Source organism: Anolis sagrei, chromosome 4 (assembly GCF_037176765.1).
Source record: "Anolis sagrei isolate rAnoSag1 chromosome 4, rAnoSag1.mat, whole genome shotgun sequence".
Classification (NCBI taxonomy): domain Eukaryota; kingdom Metazoa; phylum Chordata; class Lepidosauria; order Squamata; family Dactyloidae; genus Anolis; species Anolis sagrei.
In genome coordinates, this window is record NC_090024.1 from 21834822 (window position 1) to 21858838 (window position 24017).

Sequence of the window (24017 nt, forward strand, 5' to 3'; positions counted from 1 at the left end):
CGTAATCAAAGCCCTCCTGACAAAGAGCCATCCAGCCATAGATATAGATAGTTATATATGATTCACACACAAACAGATATAGTATAATATATTTGAAAAGGACCCCTAAAAAAGGACAATTATATGTTCCATGTTCCAGAGTAGGCAAACCAGACAATCTCCACATCAACACTGACAAAGAAACAGCAAGAAATACTGTTTACCCACAAGCATAAAAAAATTACAAATATTAGAAACCAAAACTTTCTCAGTACTTTATTTTCCAGATCACCAGACTGAGCCACAGCAACGCGTGGCAGGGGATGGCTAGTCCTGAATATGTGGAGAAAGACAAAAATGTGGGACTTAGGATATATAACAAGATTCATCAAGGGAGTGCAGGGGGCACTTGGGCCCTTCTACACTGCCATATAATCCAGGTTATCAAAACAGATAATCCACATGATCTGCTTTGAACTGGATTATATAAATCTATGCTGGCATATAATCCAGTTCAAAGCAGATAATCTGGATTTTATATGGCAGTGTAGAAGGGGCCACTGTTTCATCAAAGTACAAACCTCCACCTCCATAGGATAGAGTTCCATTATAGCTAAATCTCCTGGATTCATCACTAAGCCTGGAACTCCAGGTCTTGGCAGTGGCCAAGGTGACTTTTGCACAATTAAAACTTGTGTGCCAATTGTGTTGATACCTTAAGAAGCCAGATTTGGCCACAGTGGTCCATGCTCTTGTTACATCTCAACTAGACTACTGCAACACGCTCTACATGAAGACTGTTCAGAACCTTCAAGTGGTCCAACAGGAAGCTGTCACATTCCTCACGGGAGTGGCGTACAGGGAGCACACAACCTCCCCTGTTATGCCAGCTCCACTGGCTGCCAGTCTGCTACTGGGCACAATTCAAAGTGCTGGCTTTAGCCTATAAAGCCCTAAATGGTTCTTGCCCAGTTTACCTATCCGAACATATCTCCCTCTACGAACCACCTCAGAGCTTAAGATCTTTTGGGGAGACCATGTTCTCAGTCCCACCTCCTTTGCAGGCGTGACTGGTGGAGATGAGAGACAGGGCCTTCTCAGTGGTGGCCCCTTGGCTGTGGAACTCCCTTCCCAGCAAAATCAGATCAGTCCCTTCCCTCCTAACTTTTAGAAAGAAATTAAAAACTTGACTACCTAATTCAGAACAATAGGTAGAATTGTGTGGTTTTAACAATTAGTTTTTAATATATAGATGTTTTTTCTTTATTTTATGGTTTATGTATATGTTTATTTTGTTTGTTTATTTATTTCATGCATTATTACCCGGTCCTTCTCCCCCCAAAGGGGGACTCAGGGTGGCCTCACACAAACATCATGTGATGCTATCAGCATATAAACAAACAAAGATTACTGTTAAAACAGTAAAAATCATTAAAACACATTATACAAATTCATTAAACAAGTTCATTAAACAATAAATTAAACATGCCAATTAAAACCAAGACCAAGTCAGGGTAAATCCAATGTCGCAGCTATGCTAAATTTCTTTCCAATTGCCACTGTCCACTAATCGAATGCCTGGTCCCAAAGCCAAGCCTTCAATTCTCTTCTAAAGGACAGAAGAGAGGTGACTAACCTGATGTTCTTAGGAAGGGAGTTCCACAGTTAAACAATATGTTTATTGTTTTTCCATGTTCGTTTATACAGCATTGAAGTGCTCACAATTTGTAAGCCACTCTGGGTCCCCTTCAGGGTGAAAAGGGCAGGGTATGATTATAGTGAATAAATAAATAAGTAAAATTTCTGTAACTGTGTAGTGTAAAATGAGCAAGACAGTTCCATGATCTAATCCAGTAGAAAGTAGTGTTATGATGCTCTTTTATGAACAGTCCATATTTCATACTGTGCATAAAAGAGCATCATAACTCTAAAATACACTTTGATTATTTGGGGCAAGTTTACTTTTAACTTATCCTACTCATTAAGCAACACAGAAAACAAAGTTGTCTTCTCTTGCTCATATTTCTGAGCGTATGGGGAATGTAAACTCAAGAGACGAACCTGCTTTAAAATTAATTTTCAAGTCTCTCTGATAGAGAAAAAGTAGGTCACTCAAAAAAACATGACACGGGAGGTCTAAGGGGAGGCATCTTAGAGATGCAACCTGCTCCTTTCTTGGAAGAGACTATTTTGGATACATTTGGCAACTCTCCATAGATATTGGTTGATACTTTCCAACCCTACGTTCCTCTGACTATTTGTGTTTCAACTGCATGATTTTCCTGAAAGTTGGGTTGGGAGGGGATATCTCAAAGCCAAATATATTTCTGAATCAATACAGTTTGATAAAGAAAGAAGTTTTTAAGACCAACTCAATGGTGTTGTGTAGGGTGTTAAGTATTTTAATAGGTTTTTAACCATTTTAATGATTTTATCTATTTATTTTCATAGTTCCATATTTAATTCTATTTGAGTTTTCATATGCTGTAGATTTGAAATGGTACACTCACTGTATTGTTTTCAGCATTGTTAGCCACTTTGGGTCTCTATTAAGAGAATAGTTCCCATTAAGTTATTTTTCCATCCTCCCCATTTGACCTTCATATCTCTAGCCTTGTTTTAAAATATTTTACCATATATTTTCAAAATACAGTGCCACTCTTGGATAAGGTTTATATGCAAAGTGTGCAAAAAGACCCAAATTAGCATTTCTTTTTGCACAATTCAGTTATAGATTTTTGGAGCCACTTTGCCATGGTGACATCTCACAAAAATCTGGGATTGGTAGTTTAGTGAGGTATTATAATACTCTAAGAAAGACTTCTAAAACACTCATAGACCTTCAAGCCCCACAGTCCTATGGGGATGGAACCAGTGCAGAGTTGCATGGAAATGCTATAATTATGAAAGGAACCTAAAACAACATTTTCCAGACCAAAACTCTTTTGAGTTCTGCAGCTGCATCACATGGAGAACATGTCATCAATGAAAGCACATGGATAAAACAGAAGAAGAACTCCAGTGTTGGGAATGGGTTGCATGTCCAAAGGTCATAGAGAAGGAAAACTTCCATACTTCTGAGATTTTAAAATTGTACCCAATGAAAGCCTTTATATAGCCCCTACATTAGAGTTGGAGTTGTCATTTTTGATAGTTGTGTGCCTTCAAGTCAACTCTAATGGATGCCAACCCCATCTTAAGGTTTTCTTGGCACGATTTTACACAGGAGGTTTACCACTGTCTTCCTCTAAGACTGAGATGGTTGTCATGTGCCTTCAAGTCATTTCCAACTTATGGTGAACTGATCATAGGGAAATTTGGGGAAATTTGTTCAGAGGTGGATTGCTTTTGCCTTCCTCCGAAGCTGAGAGAATGCGATGTCCAAAGTCACCTCATGGGTTTCCATGGCTGAGCAGGGATTCAGACTCTGATCTCCAGAATCAGAGTTCAAAGCTCAAACCACTACACCACACTGGCTCACAAGACTCACATATCTGCTGAAAATTGTTGCTACTACCTTTTAAAATGTCAATTTAAGGCTCTTCTTTTAGGGAATTGTGGGAAATAGCATGCTATCAGTTAAGCTCACACTAAAACAGTGGATGTGGCTCTTAATGAGACATGCCGCATTATTACGGGGTGTCTGCGCCCTACACCACTGGAGAAATTACACTCTTTAGCTGGTATTGCACCACCTGACATCCGCTGGGAAGTAGCAGTCAATAGTGAAAGGACCAAGGCAGAGACATCTCCAGCTCATCCCTTGTTTGGGTATCAGCCAGCATGTCAATGACTTAAATCAAGAAATAGTTTTGTAAGATCTACAGAGACACTTGCTGGAACACTTCAGCAAGCGAGATTCCAAAAGTGGCAGGCTCAAACCCAGAACCTCAACCAATGGCTGATACCAAATGAGAAACTCCCCCCTGGGCACACAGAAGACTGGGCGACTTGGAAGGTGCTGAACAGACTGCACTCTGGCACCACGAGATACAGAGCCAACCTTCAGAAATGGGGCTACAAAGTGGAATCCATGACATGCGAGCGTGGAGAAGAGCAAACCACTGACCACCTGCTGCAATGCAACCTGAGCCCTGCTACATGCACAATGGAGGACCTTCTTGCGGCAACACCAGAGGCACTCCAAGTGGCCAGATACTGGTCAATGGGCATTTAATCAACTACCAAGCTTGCAAACTTTGTAGGTTTTTTAAAATCTGTTTGTTTGTTTTGTTCTGTTAGAAATGTAATACAATGGTCTGGTTGCCCCTGACACGATAAATAAATAAATAAGTTAGGCTCATACATATGGCCTCTTCGTGTATTAAAAGTTTTCTCTTTAACCATTCTAGCCTTCTCTCTGTTCTCATCACTGCAAAAGCATGCTCTAATAAGAAGACTTGGATAGTTAATGATTTGAAATTAAGACCCAAATAGATACCCTGTCCTAGCAAATGATTTGCTACTCTTGGCCAAAGACTTTATCAATTATTTGTAGACTCCCTTTTATTTATTTATTTTATTATTTCTGGGAAGACTGAAGTCTAGTTGTACACAATTCACAGAACCAAATGTGTGTGTGTGTAGTGTGTTGTTGAAGGCTTTCATTGCCAGAATCACTGGGTTGCTGTGAACTTCTCAGCTGTTTAACCCACTGTGCCACTGGGGGCTCCACATAGCCATATAACCCAGAATATCAAGGTAGAAAATCCCACAATATCTGCTTTGAACTGTGTTATCGGAGTCCACACTGCCATATATTCCAGTTCAAAGCAGAAAATGTGGTATTTTATTCAGCTGTGTGGAAGGGACCTTAAGTGTATTTTTCTTCTTCAATAACTTCTGCCATATTGACCACACTCTGGATTTTCTTTGCCAGAAACGTCCTAATTGTCACCTGTGAAATGTGGAGGGCATGGTTGAAACTGGAAGGGCAGAGGGCTACAGAAACAGCCTTCAGGACCTCTTTAGATCTCAGGGTCTCCTTTTGTTCCCCTTTCCTTAAACCTTTACCCACTTAATTTGTGTATAAGTCTAGCATTGGTCATCATAAGGAACTAAGGAGCCCTTTACTTTTCTCTTTGGGTGGATCTACAGTGTAGAATCAATGCACTTAAATGATTGTGCTGAATGTATACTTGAAAACCTTTTGTTCCTTCAAGATATAAACAGAAACGAAGTCTCCATAAATAACCAACTGTGTTACTCCCCTTGTTCCATCGACTTTCATGTGTCAGTCCTTCTGACAATGCTATTTTCCATACTCTTAGTAACCACCTGACATTTTCCAGCAGTAACAGTTCCTTTTGCAAAATAGTGAGTCAATTTGGGGGGGGGGGGGTGTTACTTCCCAGGAAATATCTGCTCAAGTGCAGTGTCAGTTCTTCTTATTGAAGTTTATGTGTCAACTCCAGAATCTTGATGTTATGTTGACTGCAACATAAAATCTACATTAATGATTAAAACATAAAAATGGCTAGCCTTTCAATGTTTAACACTGCCTCCTGCTTTTTTCATCCCATTGCCCTTTTGTCCTACTTTTAGTATTTCTACCAAAAAAAAAAAAAAGAAAAAAAAGAAAAAATTACTCCTACTGTACAACTCTATACCTGTTTGTGTCAAGGCCATATACTAATATCTGAGAATACACTCATACTGTATAAATAATGCTGTTTTATAACATGCAATGGGTTAAAGCACTGAGCTGCTGAAGGTCAGTGGTTCAAATTCAGGGAGTGGCATGAGTTCCCGCTGTTAGCACTAGTCTTTGCAGACCTAGCAGTTCGAAAACATGCAAATGTGAGTAGATCAATAGGTACTGCTCCAGCGGGAAGGTAACATCACTCCATGCAGTCATGCCAGCCACATGACCTTGGAGGTGTCTACGAACAATGCCAGCTCTTCAGCTTAGAAATGGAGATGAGCACCAACCCCCAGAAGTTGGACACGACTGGACGTAATGTCAGAGGAAAACCTTTAACCTGTAACACTTTGACTGCCATGGCTCAATGCTATGGAATCAAGGGAGTAGTACTTTTACAAGGTCTTTAATGACATTTTTGAGATATAATGCATTTTCAGAAGTGTTATACAGTAGAGTCTTGCTTGTCCAACCTTCGCTCATCCAACACTCTGTATTATCCAACACAGCCTGCCTCCCGCCCAGATCCATAGCTATTTTAATACATTGCAATGATCTGGTGCTAAATTCGTAAATACAGTAATTACTACATAACTTTACCATGAATTAAACAACTTTTTCTGTTGATTTGTTGTAAAACATGATGTTTTGCTGCTTAATTTGTAAAATTATAATGTAATTTGACGTTTAATAGGCTTCTCCTTAATTCCTCCCTGTTATCCAAATTTGGGCTTATCCAACGTTCTGGCAGCTCATTTATGTTGGATAAGCGAAACTCTACTGTACTATACAGGTGGAATAAAACAAAATGAAGATGTCCACAACCTCCCAGAGACTGGAAGGGAACTGTTAACAAGTAGCAAGCAACTGTTAACAAGTAGCAATAAACTGATCATTTATCAAATAAGTAACTGATCAAAATAGCTACTTTTTAGAAGGATTGTGACAAATGGCTGCAGTGTTCATTTGTGTGATTTTTTTTGTTATTTTAAAAAGTTGCTTGGGACCATTTTTGTGTTCTAACTACCTTTAAGACAAACAATGAACTAAAAGAACCAGAAAAAAATCATACTAGTGCTGTGTTATGTAATTGGACACATCTTAACAAGGAATAAAATTTAAAAATAACTAAGTGTGAGTCTACACTGTAGAATTAATGCAGTTTGACTCCATTTTAACTGCCATGGCCAGGCATGTAGCCGGGAGGGGGGGGGGCGCTTGGGAGCCCCCCCCCCCCCGAAATTCTCATGGTTGTCCGCGAGAAGGCCTTACTGGTACATTATTTAAACTGTTATGTTTATTCATATCATGATCTGATCACCATGCTCAATATATCCGATATGCATGGGGGTATTGGGGTAACAATACAAAAGACTCACCCACCCACCACCCACCCCCGAAACAAAATCCTGGCTACAGGCCTGGCCATGGCTCAATAGTATCATGGGAATTCTAGTTTGGTATTGATGGAAATAGCAACCTCCTTCAAGCCTCTACTAGTAATTTGTCTGTATATGATTCTGTTTGCTTACTATATTGTATATGTATGTTTTGGTATGCAACTTTCCCTTTACTCTATGTTTCTTAAGGTTGTGGGAGGGGCTGCAGACCACATGATCAGATCTGGGACTACTCTGAGCTCAGATTCTGTTTCAGAACACAGAGATGCTTTCGACTTTGGACTGTTGATTATAAGAAAGATGCCCTGTGTTATCTGCACAGAGAAAATACTTTAAATCCTATTGGTAACTGGATTGACAAGTTATGTACCTGTATACTGAATTCATGAAGGTTGTGAGCAAACCAGATATGTTACTTTTAAGGAAGTCTACTTTATTTTTTGTCTCTTGATAACATGATATAGAAACAAGAAACATGATATTTTATGGGAGAGTAGATGATTTTGGGCACTGAAAAGAACACTTCTGAAGAACTGCTATATTTTTGTACATTGGCATAATCTCTGTTCCTAACAGATAAGAGACAACCAGGTTATCAATCTAACAACTGAAAAACCAAACTGCCTTGCATAAGGACATGTGGATATATACCACAGAAGAGAAGCTTTTACTTAAGTGAGTTTTTGGCTCTTCTCTGGAAGATCATACTTTTACAAAAGGTTTTTTTTTTTTGTCATGCCAGGAGCAAATCACTTCTGGTGTGAGAGAATTGGCCGTCTGCAAGGATATTGCCCAGGGGATGCCTGGATGATTTGATGTTTTTATCATCCTTGTGGGAGGCTTCTCTCATGTCCCCGCATGAGGAGCTGGAGTTGATAGAGGGAGCTCATCTGCCTCTCCCCGGATTCAAACCTGCGACCTGTCGGTCTTCGGTCCTGCCGGCACAGGGGATTAACTCACGGCACCACCGGGGGCTCCCTACAAAAGGTTACCATTTTCAAATGGTTGTGAATGCCAATTTTTCTCCAAAAGCTAATAGAGATTCTGGTTTTCCAAAAGGTTATGACCTCTTTGTCTTTCCAAAAGGTATGGCACCAACACTCTTTGGTAGAGAAGGCTAAAGACCATGTAAACCGCACCTCCCATGATTCCATAGCATTGAGTCATGGCAGTTAAAGTGGTGTGAAACTGCATTAATTGTACAGTGTAGATGGGCCCTTAGTCACCACAATGCTCATTTTGTCATGCCTCTTTTCCACAAGACATTGATAGCATGTAACATTTGCTCAAGTAAACTCTTGTCCAGTTATATACATTAAAACACATGTTCCATTACATCATGCCAACCAGCTGTCCTAAGGATCCTTTTTTAAAACTTCAAAGTAGAGGCTATAGCAAGTGGAAGTATATATAGCATGGGCATACCACTCTTTCTGATCCGGGCCACTTTTAACATATTTGTTCAAAGGCTTGTTCCTCTCTAATTCTGCATAAGTTCATTGGCCTTTTGCTTGTTAAAACCGTGAGAAAACTAGTACTTCAATAAATATTTACATAATACTTTTTGAAAGATATTAATCAAGTGCTTGAAGCAATTCCCCCATGAGGAGGGACCATGACATTTGAAACTTTTGAGCCTAGAAAAAAGGCATATGTGATAGAGGTGCATAAAATGGTATGGAAAAAAAGAGAAAAAAAGTTTCTCTTAATTCTAGAATGTAAGGGCCACCCTGGTAGCACAAAGGGTCAAACCACTGAGCTGCTGAACTTCCTGACCAAAAGGTTGGTGGTTTAAATCCGGGAAGCGGGGTGAGCTCCCACTGTTAGGCCCAGCTTCTGCCAACTTAGCCATTTGAAAACATCTAAATGTGATTAGATCAACAGATACTGCTTCCATGGGAAGCTAATGGCACTCAATGTAGTCATGCTGACCACATGACCTTGGAGGTGTCTATGGACAATGCCAGCTCTTCGGCTTAGAAATGGAGATGAGCACCACCTCCCTGAGTAGGACACAACTAGATTTAAAGTCAGGGGAAACCTCTACCTTGACCTAAGGGCCATCCAGTAAAGTTGGTGGGAAATGCAGATAAAAAGAAGTATTTTACTTGGTGCATAACTAAACTGTGGAATTCGCTGGAGAAAGATGTAGCTTCCAATTTCCATTTTAAAGGAGATCAGACAAATTAAAGGAAGGCAAAGGTATTTATGTTGGTGGCACATCAAAAGCAGGCTCCCTTTGAATAACACTAATCGTTGGGCTATGTGATTATTTGTTTGTGCCTTCGGGCTCAGCCGTAGATTTATGGTGAACCCATGAATTCCAGAGACAAGGAATTTTCTTAGGCAAGGAATATCCAAAGGTGGTTTTGTTAGTTTCTTCGTCTGAAAGACAGCCTACAGCACCTGGTATTCATTGTGGTCTCCCATCCAGTTAGTAACCCGAGATGACTCTACTTAGTTTCTAATGTCAGACAGATTTTAGTGCCTTTATGGCATTCAGGCCAAACACAATGTGATGAGGAAGATGCTTTTACTCCCTCATTCTCTGCAATTTCTATATTCACCCGATTATAACAAAATGAAGGGGATATGAATATGGCAATCTACTCAGGACTATGATTTAATTCAGTATGGATTTTATGTTCTTATCTTTCAAAAATACACATTTTTAGACCAAATCTGGATTAAGGAGGTCACGGCATGGAGCATTTCCAAAAATAGGGCTCATCTTTAGACCAGATTTATCATGAAAATTATATATAGCAGAAATGGAGATTGTGACGGTCACTAAGAGATATACTAGTCACCAGAAGAACATGAAGTGCTATACCCCCTGCAAAACCCTTGTAAATTCTGTCACTTATCCCCAAAATGCTTTCTATGTGTAACTGGGCATTTTAGTAATATTTTAAAGCATTTCCTGAGTGTAAAATGGCCCCAGGGGCAGAAAACATGGCAATTTCCCCCATGACCTTCTAAAGAACATTTGGGGGGCATTTTTGACTCATGGAGACATATAGACAGCTCTTGGAGCTGCATGTAGTCCATGGACTACATTTGCCCAGCTCTGTTATAAGTGAATGAATAATAAATAAAATATAAAGTATGACAGATAGTAACAAGAAAGTCTGTGTGAACCCACTTTCAACTTCCCAGCTCCAGCAAAACTAGCAGCTTGATGGCATGCATTTTACTCCATTATTCAAGTAAAATATAAAATATTGATGATAACAGAATCTTCAAGGGATACAGAAAATCTAAAGAAGTTTCTATAAACTGACCAGGGCAGTGCTACAAAAGAGGAAACCCTGAAATAGAGGAGAGTCTGTCAAATAGAGAACTGTCTTCCACAAAGTAGGACACATTACTCTTTTCCAGACGGCATAATAAATAGGTTATATCTACAGCAAGCATCTGCCCTCACTAAGTACGTATGGTATACCAGGAATGCGGTGTGTCTACCTTCCATTTATGACTACTCTTTTTGCCTTTCACTGATCTATTATTTAAAAAATCCATGCAATAATGAACTGAACTGAAAGAAAAATAGCAGTAAAAATACAGAGGAGAATGTATGTTAGAAATGACATTTTTGTCTGTTTTAATATCCAAAACATTTTATCTGCTGGGAGCAAATGCTGTCCAGAAATGTAAATCTGAAAGATCTGACACCAGAAAACCCAACTTTAGATCTGTTCTCAGTTCATCAGTAAGAAATCACTCAAACCAGATGTGATGTGAAAAATATCCTTGAATCTCACAGCTAGGATTTCCCTTTTCTATTTAGGTATAATCTAACCAAAATCTCCTCTCAGAATGTGGGGAATCAATGTCTAGGACAGTGGTTCCCAACCTTTTTTTGGCCAGAGACCACTTCAGCCAGGGACCACTTTGACCAGGGACCACTCTCCAACATTAATACCCAAAGGATTACGAATCAATATTTGGTCAACTTTAGATCTGGTTTGGGGTGCTGATCCAGATAATTGCATTGGATAGACCACATCATCTCTAGTTTCTGATACAGAACATATGCCATGGACAGTGACAGGGAAAGCATGACAGGTGGCACAAAAGAAACAGAAATAAAATAAAATAAAATAAAGAGGAAGGAGGCTTGCGGAACAGATTTTCATCCTCGCAGCCCACAGGTTAAGAACCACTGCTCTAGGAAGATCATTTCAGAGCTTAGGAAAGTTATGGTTCTGGATGACAGCTCCAACAATCCCTAAGTCAGCAAAGACACTCATAATTGTTGATTATTCATTTAGTTTCTTCCAACTCTTTGTGACCTCATGGACAGCCCACACCAGAGCTCCCTATTGGCTGTCACCACCCCCAGCTCCTTCAGAGTCAAAGCCAGTCACTTCAAGGATACGATCCATCCATCTTGCCCTTGGTCGGCCCCTCTTCCTTTTTCCTTTCATTTTCCCCAGCATCATTGTCTTCTCTAAGCTTTCCTGTCTTCTCATTATGTGTCCAAAGTATTTCATCCTTGCTCATAGTTAGACATCTACATAACTCGTACTCAAAGTTAGACATCTCTATAACATTACTGTATGATCTCACCAACTAATGTCACCAAACTTTGTAATGAACTCATTAAGAATGCCAATTCTCACATTGCATAATGCTCAGCTGTGATGTGAAGTGAATACATCTTTACCAGTGGCAGTGGCTGGTCAAATCTCTTGCACCTACATTTTCTAGATCAGTACTACCTACTCTACAAGTCTTGAAATCTACAAGGAAAAGCAGCAGACAGGCCACTTAATGTTATCTTCACAGCTGAAACAATTAAGTCACACTTTCCCAGAGAAAGGTAGTCTTTACTCCTGATCTTCACACCTAATGTGAAACTTCTTTCTGATCATTAGACCATTCAAACTAGGTAACTCTTCCCACTGCCCAAAATAATCCTTCCCAATTTTGAATCCTCATTTATTGGGGCACAGGTCCCACTAACCCCTACCAGAATGGCCAGTGGTGGTGGGGTGTAATAGCTGTAGTCCAAAACATTTGGAGGTTACTGGATTGAAGGAAGTCTGCCTTAAATCTTGCTCAGTTAAAGAGATGGAAATCAAGCCTAAACTCCCAAGAAGCCAAGGTGACTCCACTGAGACTGTCATACTTTGACCATGTCATGAAGAGACGGGGCACACTAGAAATGAGAATCACATTTAGTAAAGCAATAGGAAAAGAGGAAGATGAGTATACAAGCTCAAACAAGAAAGCCATGACCCTAGGCAGTTCTGGTAATGATAGGCCCCACATTCATATGGCCACCTTAAGCTGACAGTTAACAAAGAAAGAGATGCATGTGGGAGTAACAAGCACACTTGCTAAATAAACAGTAGAGTATCACTGTCTCAGTGAGTTTTTCCAGTGCAGAAATATTTGCTTACTCTACAAGTAGAAATTACATGGTGGCAGGGAGCCAATGGAAAATCTGATCTTCTCTATATATTATAAGGATGGTAAAGATCATCATAATTATGCTGTCAGGTTCACATGTTAAGTTAACAGTAAAGCTTATATTACAACCCCTTCTTGGTAAGGCATCAGATCCTGTCTGATTTTGGAACCTAAGCAGGGTCCTAGCTTCTAAGTTTACAGTTGTGGTTTCACAAGGTTTTTAGCCCTCTCTCCAAAGACTGCAGGCACCTTACCAAACTACAAATCCCAGGATCCTACAACATTGACCCCTGACAGTTAAAGCGATGTCAAACTACAGTGTAGAGTTAGTCAAAATCACATTATTCTTAATGGTCTGTTTTTCAATTGGAATCCACTGTTTTATATTTGGAGCCACAGAAAACATGCTTTCTCAATGTTCTACATGACTTCTTCAGACAATTAATGATGGATATCGTATCACCTCTCAACCATCTCTTCTCCAAGCTAAACATACTCCACTTGTCTAAGCAATTACTCATATGGTTTCATTTCGAGATGTTTGATCATCTTGGTCCTCTGAACATGTTTCAGTTTATAAATATTGGCTTTGAATTGTGTTGACATACAGTGAAAAAACTATTTCAGGTGAGGTCTGACCAAAGCAGAAAAGAATGGTACGATGACATCATGCAATCTGGACATGGTACTCCTGTTGACGTAGCCTAAAATTGCATTGGCTTTTTGTGCTGCCTCATCACAGTGTTGACTCACCACCTGCTTGTTGTTGTGTGCCTTCAAGTCCTTCCCAATCAATCCTAACATGAACCTATCACAGTGTTTTCTTGGCAAGATTTGTTCAAAGAGGTTTTTGTCTTTGCCTTTCTTTGAAGCAGAGAGAGTGTGATTAGCCCATTGTCACTTTTTGACTTTCCATGTCCAAGCAAGAATTCCAGAGTTGTATTCCAGTGCTCAAACCACTAACCACACAATCTCTTATGACCTTCTACAAAATGTCTAATCCTCTTAGCAACAAAAACCAGTGACTGATACTATATCAGGGATGAGACTCGCACAGCTTTCTAAATGTTGGATCATACTTCTCAGCATACACGACTGACTATACTGTTTGGTGTTACTAGAGTTTCCATCCATGGGTCTACATGATTCCTGTCCCTGGTCTAGAGTGCTCTCTTACTATGAACCCTTCCACTTGTCCCTGAACACAAAGAAGCTTTCCTCCCCTTTCTTTCTTTTGTAAGATTTGCACAAGCAGAAAAAGAAAACAGGGCTTCTTACCGTAGCTGTTCTCCTGTGAGCAGGACCTCGGCCATATGCTCCAGCTCCGTAGCCCTCTGCTGCATGGGGCCCAAATTGTTTTCCTCCATTGCTACCAACCTGGCAGGGAATAGCCAGACAATTCAAAATATATACCAGACATGGAAGGCCTAATTTAGCAATAATCTAGCCTTTAAAACAGGAATGTAGCTGGAGAAGAGGCAAAATAAAGATGTCCCTGTCCTCATAAAAATTCTGCCACATTAAATGAAATTTTATTTTCATACCCTAAGGACTTTTTTATTGGATCATATGAGTCTTATATAACATATCCATATTCCTCACAAGAAAACAACAAAAGCAATGTATACACACAAAAAAGGTTTCCATGTATGGGTTGTAGGTTTTTCCGGGCTATATGGCCATGTTCTGGAGGCAATTTTTCTCCTGACGTTTCGCCTGCATCTATGGCAAGCATCCTCAGAGGTAGTGAGGTCTGTTGGAAGTAGGAAAAATGGGTTTATATATCTGTGGAATGACCAGGGTGAGACAAAGGACTTTTTGTCTGCTGGGGCTAGGTGTGAATGTTTCAGCTGGTTACCTTGATTAGCATTCAATGGCTTGGAAGTGCTTGGGGGGAATCTTTTGTTGAGAGTGATTTTATGTGCCTGTTTGTTTCCCCTCTGTTGTTTTGCTGTTGTAATTTTTGAGTTTTTAACATTCACACCTAGCCCCAGCAGACAAAAGTCCTTTGTCTCACCCTGGTCATTCCACAGATATATAAACCCATTTTTCCTATTTCCAACAGACCTCACTACCTCTGAGGATGCTTGCCATATATGCAGGCGAAACAACAGGAGAAAAATTGCCTCCAGAACATGGCCATATAGCCCGGAAAAACCTACAACAACCCAGTGATTCTGGCCATGAAAGCCTTCGACAATACGTTTCCATGTATATTTCCCCCTTTCCGGTGTCACCTATTGTCAACACCTTAATAATTCTGTACTCATCTCTCACTTATATCCATCCTGTTTCACTGTTTTCATACTCTAAGGACTTTATTGCATGAAGCTATTTGGGCAGTCAGGGATAGTGGCAGTTTACTGGTATGGTTATTCTTTGGATGTCTAAACTGCATTTCTAATTTTTATATGGAACTTTAAATGACTGCAATACTAGAAGTTTGGGGAGTGATCAAATATTTCATTTGGGGGTGTGGCAGCATTCAATTTGGGAAGCAATGCCCTCGATTCTGCCCCTCCATCGCAATGCTCTTACTGTAACATCCAGCCAACCCATATCTAGATTCTCCTTCTGTAAGGATGGTCTCTCCTCCCATTCCCTGGCAACCTGCATCTCCAGAGGCAGCTTTCCAAAAGGCTGTTATGCCCTCCTCCCTGATTTAATTGCAAATGTGATGTATCAATCTCTTGTCTTTTTCGCTTCCTGCAGCCCAGTCCACATCCTAGCCTCCAGCTCTTTCGCAATTCGCAGCCCATAAATGCCTTTCTTCTCTGGCTTAACAAGTTGTCAGCCTTCCCAGTCCTTTAATTAAATTAATGTTCCTTGCAGACCCACACATTCCTTCAATGCACAATCCCTTCTGCAGCCCAGAAAAGAGAGAGAAAGAAAACAGATACATTTAAAAAAAAATAACCCTTAAATCAATGGAATCATTTTTGCCCCAGACAGTTTGGGAGATGTTAGTTTTTAGACAATAATGATAACAACAAAGTCTATGTGTGCTTCTTTTGTCCACCTGCTGGGCATTGATAACAACAACAACAACGGTCAAATACAGTCTCTTTTGTCCACCTTCAGGAAATCAATAATAATAGTAGTAATAATAATAATAGCAATAATAATAATAACAGTCAGCATAGCGATCTTGTTTGCTGTGTGCTAATCTTTTTATGCATCAAATAATAGTAGTGGTATTAATAATAGTTTCTTATGGACTTCAGCAATATCAATACTTATAATAATAGTCCAATCTAGCTTCTTTTGTCAACCTACCAGACATCAGTAAAAAAAACAACCCATGATTATCATTATTATAGTCAAATATATTTTCTTTTGTCCACCTTGTGGGCATCAATAATAATAACACTAGTCGAATTGGGGTTTTTTTGCCCACCTTCAGGACCTGAGCAACAATGACATCATTGTGTTGTCCAAGGCTTTCATGGCCAGAATCAGTGGGTTGCTATGAGTTTTCTGGGCTGCATGGGCATGTTCCAGAAGCATTCTCTCCTGACATTTCACCCACATATATGGCAGGCATCCTCAGAGGCTGAGGAGTCTATTGGAAACTAAATAAGTGAGGTTTATATATCTGTGGAATGTCCAGGGTAGGGGAAAGAACTCTTGTCTGCTTGAGGTATGTGTGAATGTTGCAATATGCCACCTTGATTAGCACCTCCCAACAAAGGATTCCCCCAGGCAGCAACTAGCAAACCGCAGGCCATTGCAGGTGGCAAATTGCAACATTCACACCTATCTCTAGCAGATGAGAATTCTTTCTACATTCTACAGATATATAAACCTCACTTGCCTAGTTTCCAACAGACCTCACAACCTCTGAGGATGCCTGCCATAGATGTGGGCGAAACGCCAGGAGAAAATGCTTCTGGAGCATGGCCATACAGCCCCGGAAAACTCACAGCTACCCAATGACATCATCATCATAATCAATCAATAATAACACTGTACCAGTTTTGTACACCTTCTGAACAGCAATAGTTATAACAATAGCCTGAATCCTATTGGTTTGGTGGGTGTGCAAGAGCTCCCACTGAATTCTCTAATTCAGTTTGCTTCCAGTTGCTGTCCAATCATGATATTTCTTAACCATTGGGTGCTATTTACAAGGGAAAGGCAATGCAAGGAATAGATCTGTCCTAACACTGGCTCTTTGGGGTGTCATGCAAGGGGGGGGGGTGAGGCATTGCAAGAGCACACCCACCAAACCAATTCCTGAGTGGTGAGCCAAGCTATCGCAAAACCCCATAGATCCAATTCATTTACTCTCATTGGGACGAACAGGATACAGGTGATAAAGAATAATAATAATGGTAGTGGTTTGGTTCTTTAACCTGCTTCTAATTCTCTAATTCAGTTTGCTTCCAGTTGCTGTCCAATCATGCTATTTCTTAACCATTGGGTGCTATTTACAAGGGAAAGGCAATACAAGGAATAGATCTGTCCTAACACTGGCTCTTTGGGGTGTCATGCAAGGGGGGGGGGGGAGAGATTGGCAGGAGGAATTGCAAAGCCCTCTCCCCCAAATGCCCTTCTTTCTTTCTTTCTTTCTCTCCTTGGACTCACCTGGATTGCAGGAGGGGAGCAGCCTCCTCTTTCCTTTCTTCCTTCCCTTTGGAAAGCCTTGGGCTGGTGACAGGTTTGGGATGCAGCAAAGCCCCAGCCTAAGCTCTCCAGCCCCAAAGGCAGCAGCAGCAGCAGCGTCCCCCTCCGTCCAGCCCCAAAGCCATCTTCCCAGTGCCTTCCAGTGTCAAACGCGTGTCATCATCCCGACGCGGTTCGGTGTCAAACAGCAAACTGGTTCAGCTCCAGGTCACAAGAGGAGGAAGGGGCAAAGGGCAGAGGGTCCAACGAGGCAAAGGAGGAGAAAGAGGAGAAAGAAGGAGGAAGCGCGCTTGCCTGCCTGCCTGCCTGCCTGCCTGCCTTTTGCAGGATCCAGCTGCCGCTTTGCCAAAGCGAGGAGGAGCTGGGGAAAGCTCTCTCTCTGGGTTGGCTTTCTCTCTCTTCTCCTTCTCCCTCCCCTCCCTCTGCTTCCGTTCAATCCTTCCTGGGCTGGATCGACCCTGTCATATCATTAACCGCATTGCACTGGGTCATATAATGGCAGGGGAGAGCCAGCCCCTCGTCTCCTCTGCTGCTGCTGCTCTCCAAATGCGCGCACCCCAAAAGCGGGTCAAGGGGAGAGCGCCTCCCTTTGTCAATCCGGTGTACTCAAGGCTTCTTTCTCCTTGGGGGCGTCTACACCAGCCATGGGCAAACTTTGGCCCTCCAGGTGTTTTGGACTCCAAGTCCCAGCATTACTAACAGCCTCAGGCCATTTCCTTTCCCTCCTCAGCCGCTTAAGGAAGGAGCCTGAGGCTGTTAGGAATGGTGAGAGTTGGAGTCCAAAATACCTGGAGGGTCAAAGTTTGCCCATAACTGGTCTACACTGTAGAATTTATTTATTTACTGCATTTATATACTGGGTTGTTGTAGGTTTTTTTCGGGCTATATGGCTATGTTCTAGAGGCATTCTCTCCTGACGTTTCGCCTGAATCTATGGCAAGCATCCTCAGAGGTAGTGAGGTCTGTTGGAATTAGGAAAATGGGTTTATATATCTGTGGAAAGACCAGGGTGGGCCAAAGGACTCTTGTCTGCTGGAGCTAGGCGTGAATGTTTCAACTGACCACCTTCACTAGCATTTGATAGCCTGGCAGTGCCTGGAGCAATCTTTTGTTGAGAGGTGATTAGATGTCCCTGATTGTTTTCCCTCTGCTGTTTTGCTGTTTTAATTTTAGAGTTTTTTTTTAATACTGGTAGCCAGATTTTGTTCATTTTCATGGTTTCCTCCTTTCTGTTGAAATTGTCCACATGTTTGTGGATTTCAGTGGCTTCTCTGTGTAATCTGACATGGTGGTTGTGAGAGTGGTCCAGCATTTCTGTGTTCTCAAATAATATGCTGTGCCCAGGTTTGTTCATCAGGTGCTCTGCTATGACTGAATTCTCTGGTTGAAATAGTCTGCAGTGCCTTTCATGTTCCATGATTCGTGTTTGGGCAATGCTGCGTTTGGTGGTCCCTATGTAGACTTGTCCACAGCTGCATGGTATACGGTAGACTCCTGAAGAAGTGAGAGGATCCCTCTTGTCCTCTGCTGAACGTAGCATTTGTTGAATTTTCATGGTGGGTCTGTAGATAGTTTGTATGTTGTGTTTCCTCATCAGCTTCCCTATGCAGTCAGTGGTTCCCTTGATGTATGGCAGGAACACTTTTCCTCTGGGTTGGTTTATATACTGCTTTTTTATTATTTATTTACAGCATTTATATTCCACTTTTATCACCCCAAAGGGGACTCAGGATGGATCACAGTGGGGGAAAAAAGTATTTAGTCAGATACAGATTGTACAAGTTCTCCCACTTCAAAAGATGGGAGAGGCCTGTAATTGACATCATAGGTAGACCTCCTTCCTTTGATTGCTGGCATTTTCTGGTATTTCTTTTCTGGTGTTGTAAAATACCTCCCTGCTTAAGCAGTGCCTAATTTCTCTACTCATAGCTCACAGCTGTTTTTGAACTACTTAGGTGGACAGTGAGCTAGGCTGAAGGTCAGGTGCTCACCCCGACCTGGGCTTCAAACTGCCAACCTTTCAATTGGTGTGATCTATTGCTTCTGATGAGGAAAATCAAAAGCAGTTTCTAACATAATAAAGACAAAATCTAATGCCGTGCATACCTGTAAAAACCAAAACATAATAGCTAGACAATAACATAAAGACCTAACCAAATTAAAACATAAAACATAAAATAACATCAATAACATTTATATTAAAACTCACCCATCAACAACACTATTTAAAAAGTTATTAGAATCATGCCATTCAAAATCTAATCCATACTCGTTCTATTTGTTCGTTCACTATTCCTTGTTCTCTTATTGCACTAAGAACTTTTATTGAACTAAGAACACATTTTTACTTTCTTTCTGAATGTCAGGAGGGAGGGGGCTGCTCTAATTTCACTAGGTAGGGAGTTACATAGCCGAGGGGCCACCACTGAGAAGGCCTTGTCTCTTGTCCCCACGTCGCACTTGCGAGGGAGGTGGAATTGAGAACAGGGCTTCCCCAGAAGATCTTAATCTCCAAGGTGGATCATAGAGGGAAATATGTTCGGACAAGTAAGCTGGGCCAGAATTGTTTAGGGATTTATAGGCTAAATCCAGCACTTTGATTTGTGTTCGGTAGCAGACTGGAGAGAGTTGTGTGCTCCCTGTATGCTGCCCCAGTTAGAAATCTGGCTGCCACCCGCTGGGCCACTTAAAGCTTTCAAACAGTCTTCAAAGGCAACCCCACGTAAAGTGCATTGCAGTAGTCTATCCTTGATGTAGCAAGAGCATGGACCACCATGGCCACTTCAAAATGGACTCCAATTGCTTTGGCTCAATGCTATTGAATCCTGGAATTTGCTATTTTGCAAAGTCTTTAGCCTTCTCTGCCAAAGAGTGTGGGTTGCCTCACCGAACTATAACTCCCCCAATCCCATATCATTGAGCCATGCCAATTCAAGTGGTGTCAAACTGCCATATTTCTACAATGCCATATTTCTCAGGAAGAGCCCCCGGTGGCGCAGTGGGTTAAACCCCTGTGCCGGCAGGACTGAAGACCGACAGGTCACAGGTTCAAATCCGGGGAGAGCCGGATGAGCTCCCTCTATCAGCTCCAGCTCCTCATGCAGGGACATGAGAGAAGCCTCCCACAAGGATGATAAAAACATAAAATCATCTGGGCGTCCCCTGGGCAATGTCCTTGCAGACGGCCAATTCTCTCACACCAGAAGTGACTTGCAGTTTCTTAAGTCGCTCCTGACAAAAAAACAAAACAAAAACAAAAACAAAAACTAACCTCAGGAAGACGCTTTGCTGATGAGGGAAAGATGAATTCCTAGGGTGCATCTGCACTGTACAATTAGTAGTAATAATAATAATAATCATCATCATCATCATCTTTATTTGTATCCCATGCCATCCCTGCCAGAGGGGACTCGGGAGTGGCTTACAACACAAGAACAGTGCAGACCCTAAACAATAATTAATTAAGATAAACAACAAAATTAACTTAAGACAGCCAAAGCAGCACAAAAAATATAAAATAAACCAACATATTAAATGTATGTAGTCGGATACTACCTCAATTACTGTGGAATCATGGGGTTGGCAGTTTTGCAAGGGAGTTGTGGTTTGGGGAGAAATCAGATGTCTTCTCTGTCAAAGAATGCTGATTACTCCCCAAACCACAGCTCCCAGGATTTCATAGCATTTAGCTATGGGAGTCAAAGTAGAATCAAGTTGTATCAATTCTGCAATGGAGATGTTCCCTTCATGTGCCTGCAAGAGAACAGCCCCATAGGTTGGTAGGCTTTTTTGGGAGACACTGTAGAAATGATACAGTTTGACATCACTTTAACTGCCTTGATGTTATGGAGTCATAGGATCTGAAGTTTGGTGAGATACCATCAGTCTTTGGCAGAGAAGGTTCAAGACTGTATAAAACTCCAAGAGTTCATAGTATTAAGCCATGGCAGGCAAAGTGTGGCCACACTCAATTAATTCTTCAGTGTAGCTGAACCCCTTGTGTGCCTTCAAGTTGTCTGATCACTTAGGGCAAACCTATGGATTTCCATAGGGTTTTTATTTAGGGAAGGGATACTCAGAGAGGATTTGGACAGGTCCTTCCTCTGAAATATAGCTTAGTGCTCCCAGCAAAGTCTGGAAGCCAAGCCTAATGAGGAGCAGTTTAGGCAGCTAGGTATGTTGAGCCTGGGGAAGAGAAAGCTAAGAGGGGGGCATGATATGACAGATATTTGAATATTTTATTGTTTATTATTTGAAACATTTATATTTCACCCTTCTAACCCCGAAGGGGACTCAGGATAGAGCACAATATATATACGGTTCTGGTCCAGTTTACCTGTCCTAACTTATCTCCCTCTAGGAATCACCAAGGACCTTAAGAACATCTGGCAAAGCCCTGCTCTCAGTCCCACCGCCACCGTAGTCACGTTTGGTGGAGATGAGAGGTAGGCCTTCTCTGTGGTGGCCCCTTGGCTGTGTATCTCCCTCCATTATGAGATTAGATCTGCCCCATCCCTCCTGATCTTCCAGAAGAAATTCAAATCCTGGCTGTGGGATCAAGCGTTTTCAGAATAGACTAATTTACTGGTGAAGATAAGGTTGTAGTGGACCACAGTGGACTGATTTGGATGACAATTTGAATTGGCAAACTGTTTTAATGTATATTTATAACTTTTTAATGTATGTTAATTGTGTTTTATGTTATGTTATTATTTTGTGTTGGCATTGAATAGTTGCCTGTTGGAAGCTGTCCTGAGTCCCTCTTTGGAAGTTGAGAAGGACAGGGTATAAACATTGTAAATAAATAAATATATGGCAAGCATTTCATGCTGGGATATTAAATAACTATAAATATACACAAACCTTTTTTGGTTGTTTATTTGTTCAGTTGTTTCTGAATCTTCGTGACCTCATGGACCTGCCCACACCAGAGCTCCCTGTTGGCCGTCACCACCCCCAGCTCTTTCAAGGTCAAGCCAGTCACTTCTAGGATACCATCCATCCATCTTGTCCTTGGTCGGCCCCTCTTCCTTTTTCCTTCCATTTTTCCAGCATAATTGTCTTCTCTAAGCTTTCCTGTCTTCTCATGATGTGGCCAAAGTACTTCAACTTTGTCTCTAGTATCCTTCCCTCCAGTGAGCAGTCGGGCTTTATTTCCTGGAGGATGGACTGGTTGGATCTTCTCGCAGTCCAAGGCACTCTCAGCACTTTCCTCCAACACCACAGTTCAAAAGCACCTCTCTTCCTTCGCTCAGCCTTTCCTAAGGTCCAGCTCTCACATCCGTAGGTTATTACAGGGAATACCATTGCTTTAACTATGCGGATCTTCGTTGCCAGTCTGATGTCTCTACTCTTCACTTGAGATTGGCCATTGTTCCCCTCCCAAGAAGGAAGCGTCTCCTGATTTCCTGGCTGCAGTCTGCATCTGCAGTAATCTTTGCACCTAGAAATGCAAACCCTGTCACTGCCTCCATATTTTCTCCCTCTATTTGCCAGTTATCAATCAGTCTTGTTGCCATAATCTTGGTATTTTTGATGTTTAACTGCAACCCCGCTTTTGCACTTTCTTCTTTCACCTTGATTAGAAGGCTCCTCACTTCGTCCTCGCTTTCGGCCATCAAAGTGGTATCATCTGCATATCTGAGGTTGTTAATGTTTCTTCCAGCAATTTTAACCCCAGACTTACATTTATCAAGCCTCACACATCGCATGATGTGTTCTGCATACAAGTTGAATAGGTGAAGTGAGAGTATACAACCCTGTCGTATGCCTTTCCCAATCTTGAACCAGTCTGTTGTTCCATGGTCAGTTCTTACTGTTGCTACTTGGTCCTTATACAGATTCCTCAGGAGAGAGATAAGGTGATTTGGTATCCCCATACCACCAGGAACTTGCCACAATTTATTATGATCCACACCGTCAAAGGCTTTAGAATAGTCAATAAAACAGAAATAGATGTTTTTCTGAAACTTCCTGCCTTTCTCCGTTATCCATTGGATATTGGCAATTTGGTCTCACGTTCCTCTGCCTTTTCTAACATGTTTTCTTAATGTTTCTACACAAACATTAAAATCAGTTATATCTCTTTGATAGGAAGTGACAGTGAATAGGGAGCAAGCTTGTTTTCTGCTGCTCTAGAGATTAGAACATGGAGCAATGGATTCAAACTGCAGGCAAAGAGATTCTACTTAAACATTAGGAGGTTGGACTGGATGGCCCTTGGGGTCTCTTCCAACTCTATGATTCTACTATTCTAAAGTAGCATAGACTTCAGTTAATGAAATTTGTGTCTTCACAGATCATATTAAAACCCATCATTTTGGTCCCCAAACCTCCCCTTGACTTATACATATTTATTTATTTATAGTATTTATATTCTGCCCTTCTCACCCTGTAGGGGACTGAGGACGGATTACAATGCACATATACATGGCAAACATTCAATGCCTGTTAGACATACAACATATATAGACATACACCAGGCATGTAGCCGGGGGGGGGGGGGCTTGGGGGGCTTCAGCCCCCCCCCCCCCCGAAATTCTCATGGTGGTTTGCGAAAAGGCCTTACTGGTGCATTACATAAACTGTTATGTTTATTCATATCATGATCTGATCACCATACTCAATATATCCCATATGCACGGGGGTATTGTGGTAATGATACAAAAGGTTTGCTAGGGTAGACCCTCTTTCACTCAGACTCAGCCCCCCCCCCCAAAAAAAAAAACCAAACAAAAACAAAACGAAATCCTGGCTACGGGCCTGACATACACAGAGGTAATTTTAACATTCCAGCTGTGCCCAAGCTTTTTCTGGCTTCATGAGGGTATGCTGGTTATGGCTCGATTCCAGCCACACTGGGAGCTGCCGCTTCACCATATATTGTGACACCGAGTCCTTTGATGGAGTACTTCCTCATTCTCTGCACACTGCTGGAAGGTTTTTATGATGTC

General features: G+C 41.4%; 1 protein-coding gene across 1 annotated transcript in view; it reads right to left on the minus strand.

Moving 5' to 3' along the window:
• Positions 1-17602, minus strand: part of DEPTOR (DEP domain containing MTOR interacting protein) — an 83050-nt gene extending 65448 nt beyond the window's left edge. Inside the window, exons 1-2 of the mRNA XM_060775828.2 lie at positions 17026-17602; positions 13717-13815 (exon numbers count right to left, since the gene is read on the minus strand). Coding sequence (XP_060631811.1) covers positions 13717-13805 — 89 coding nt within the window. The 5' untranslated portion in view covers positions 13806-13815; positions 17026-17602. The remainder of the gene's footprint in view (positions 1-13716; positions 13816-17025) is intronic.
• Between the last annotated feature and the right edge of the window lie 6415 nt (positions 17603-24017).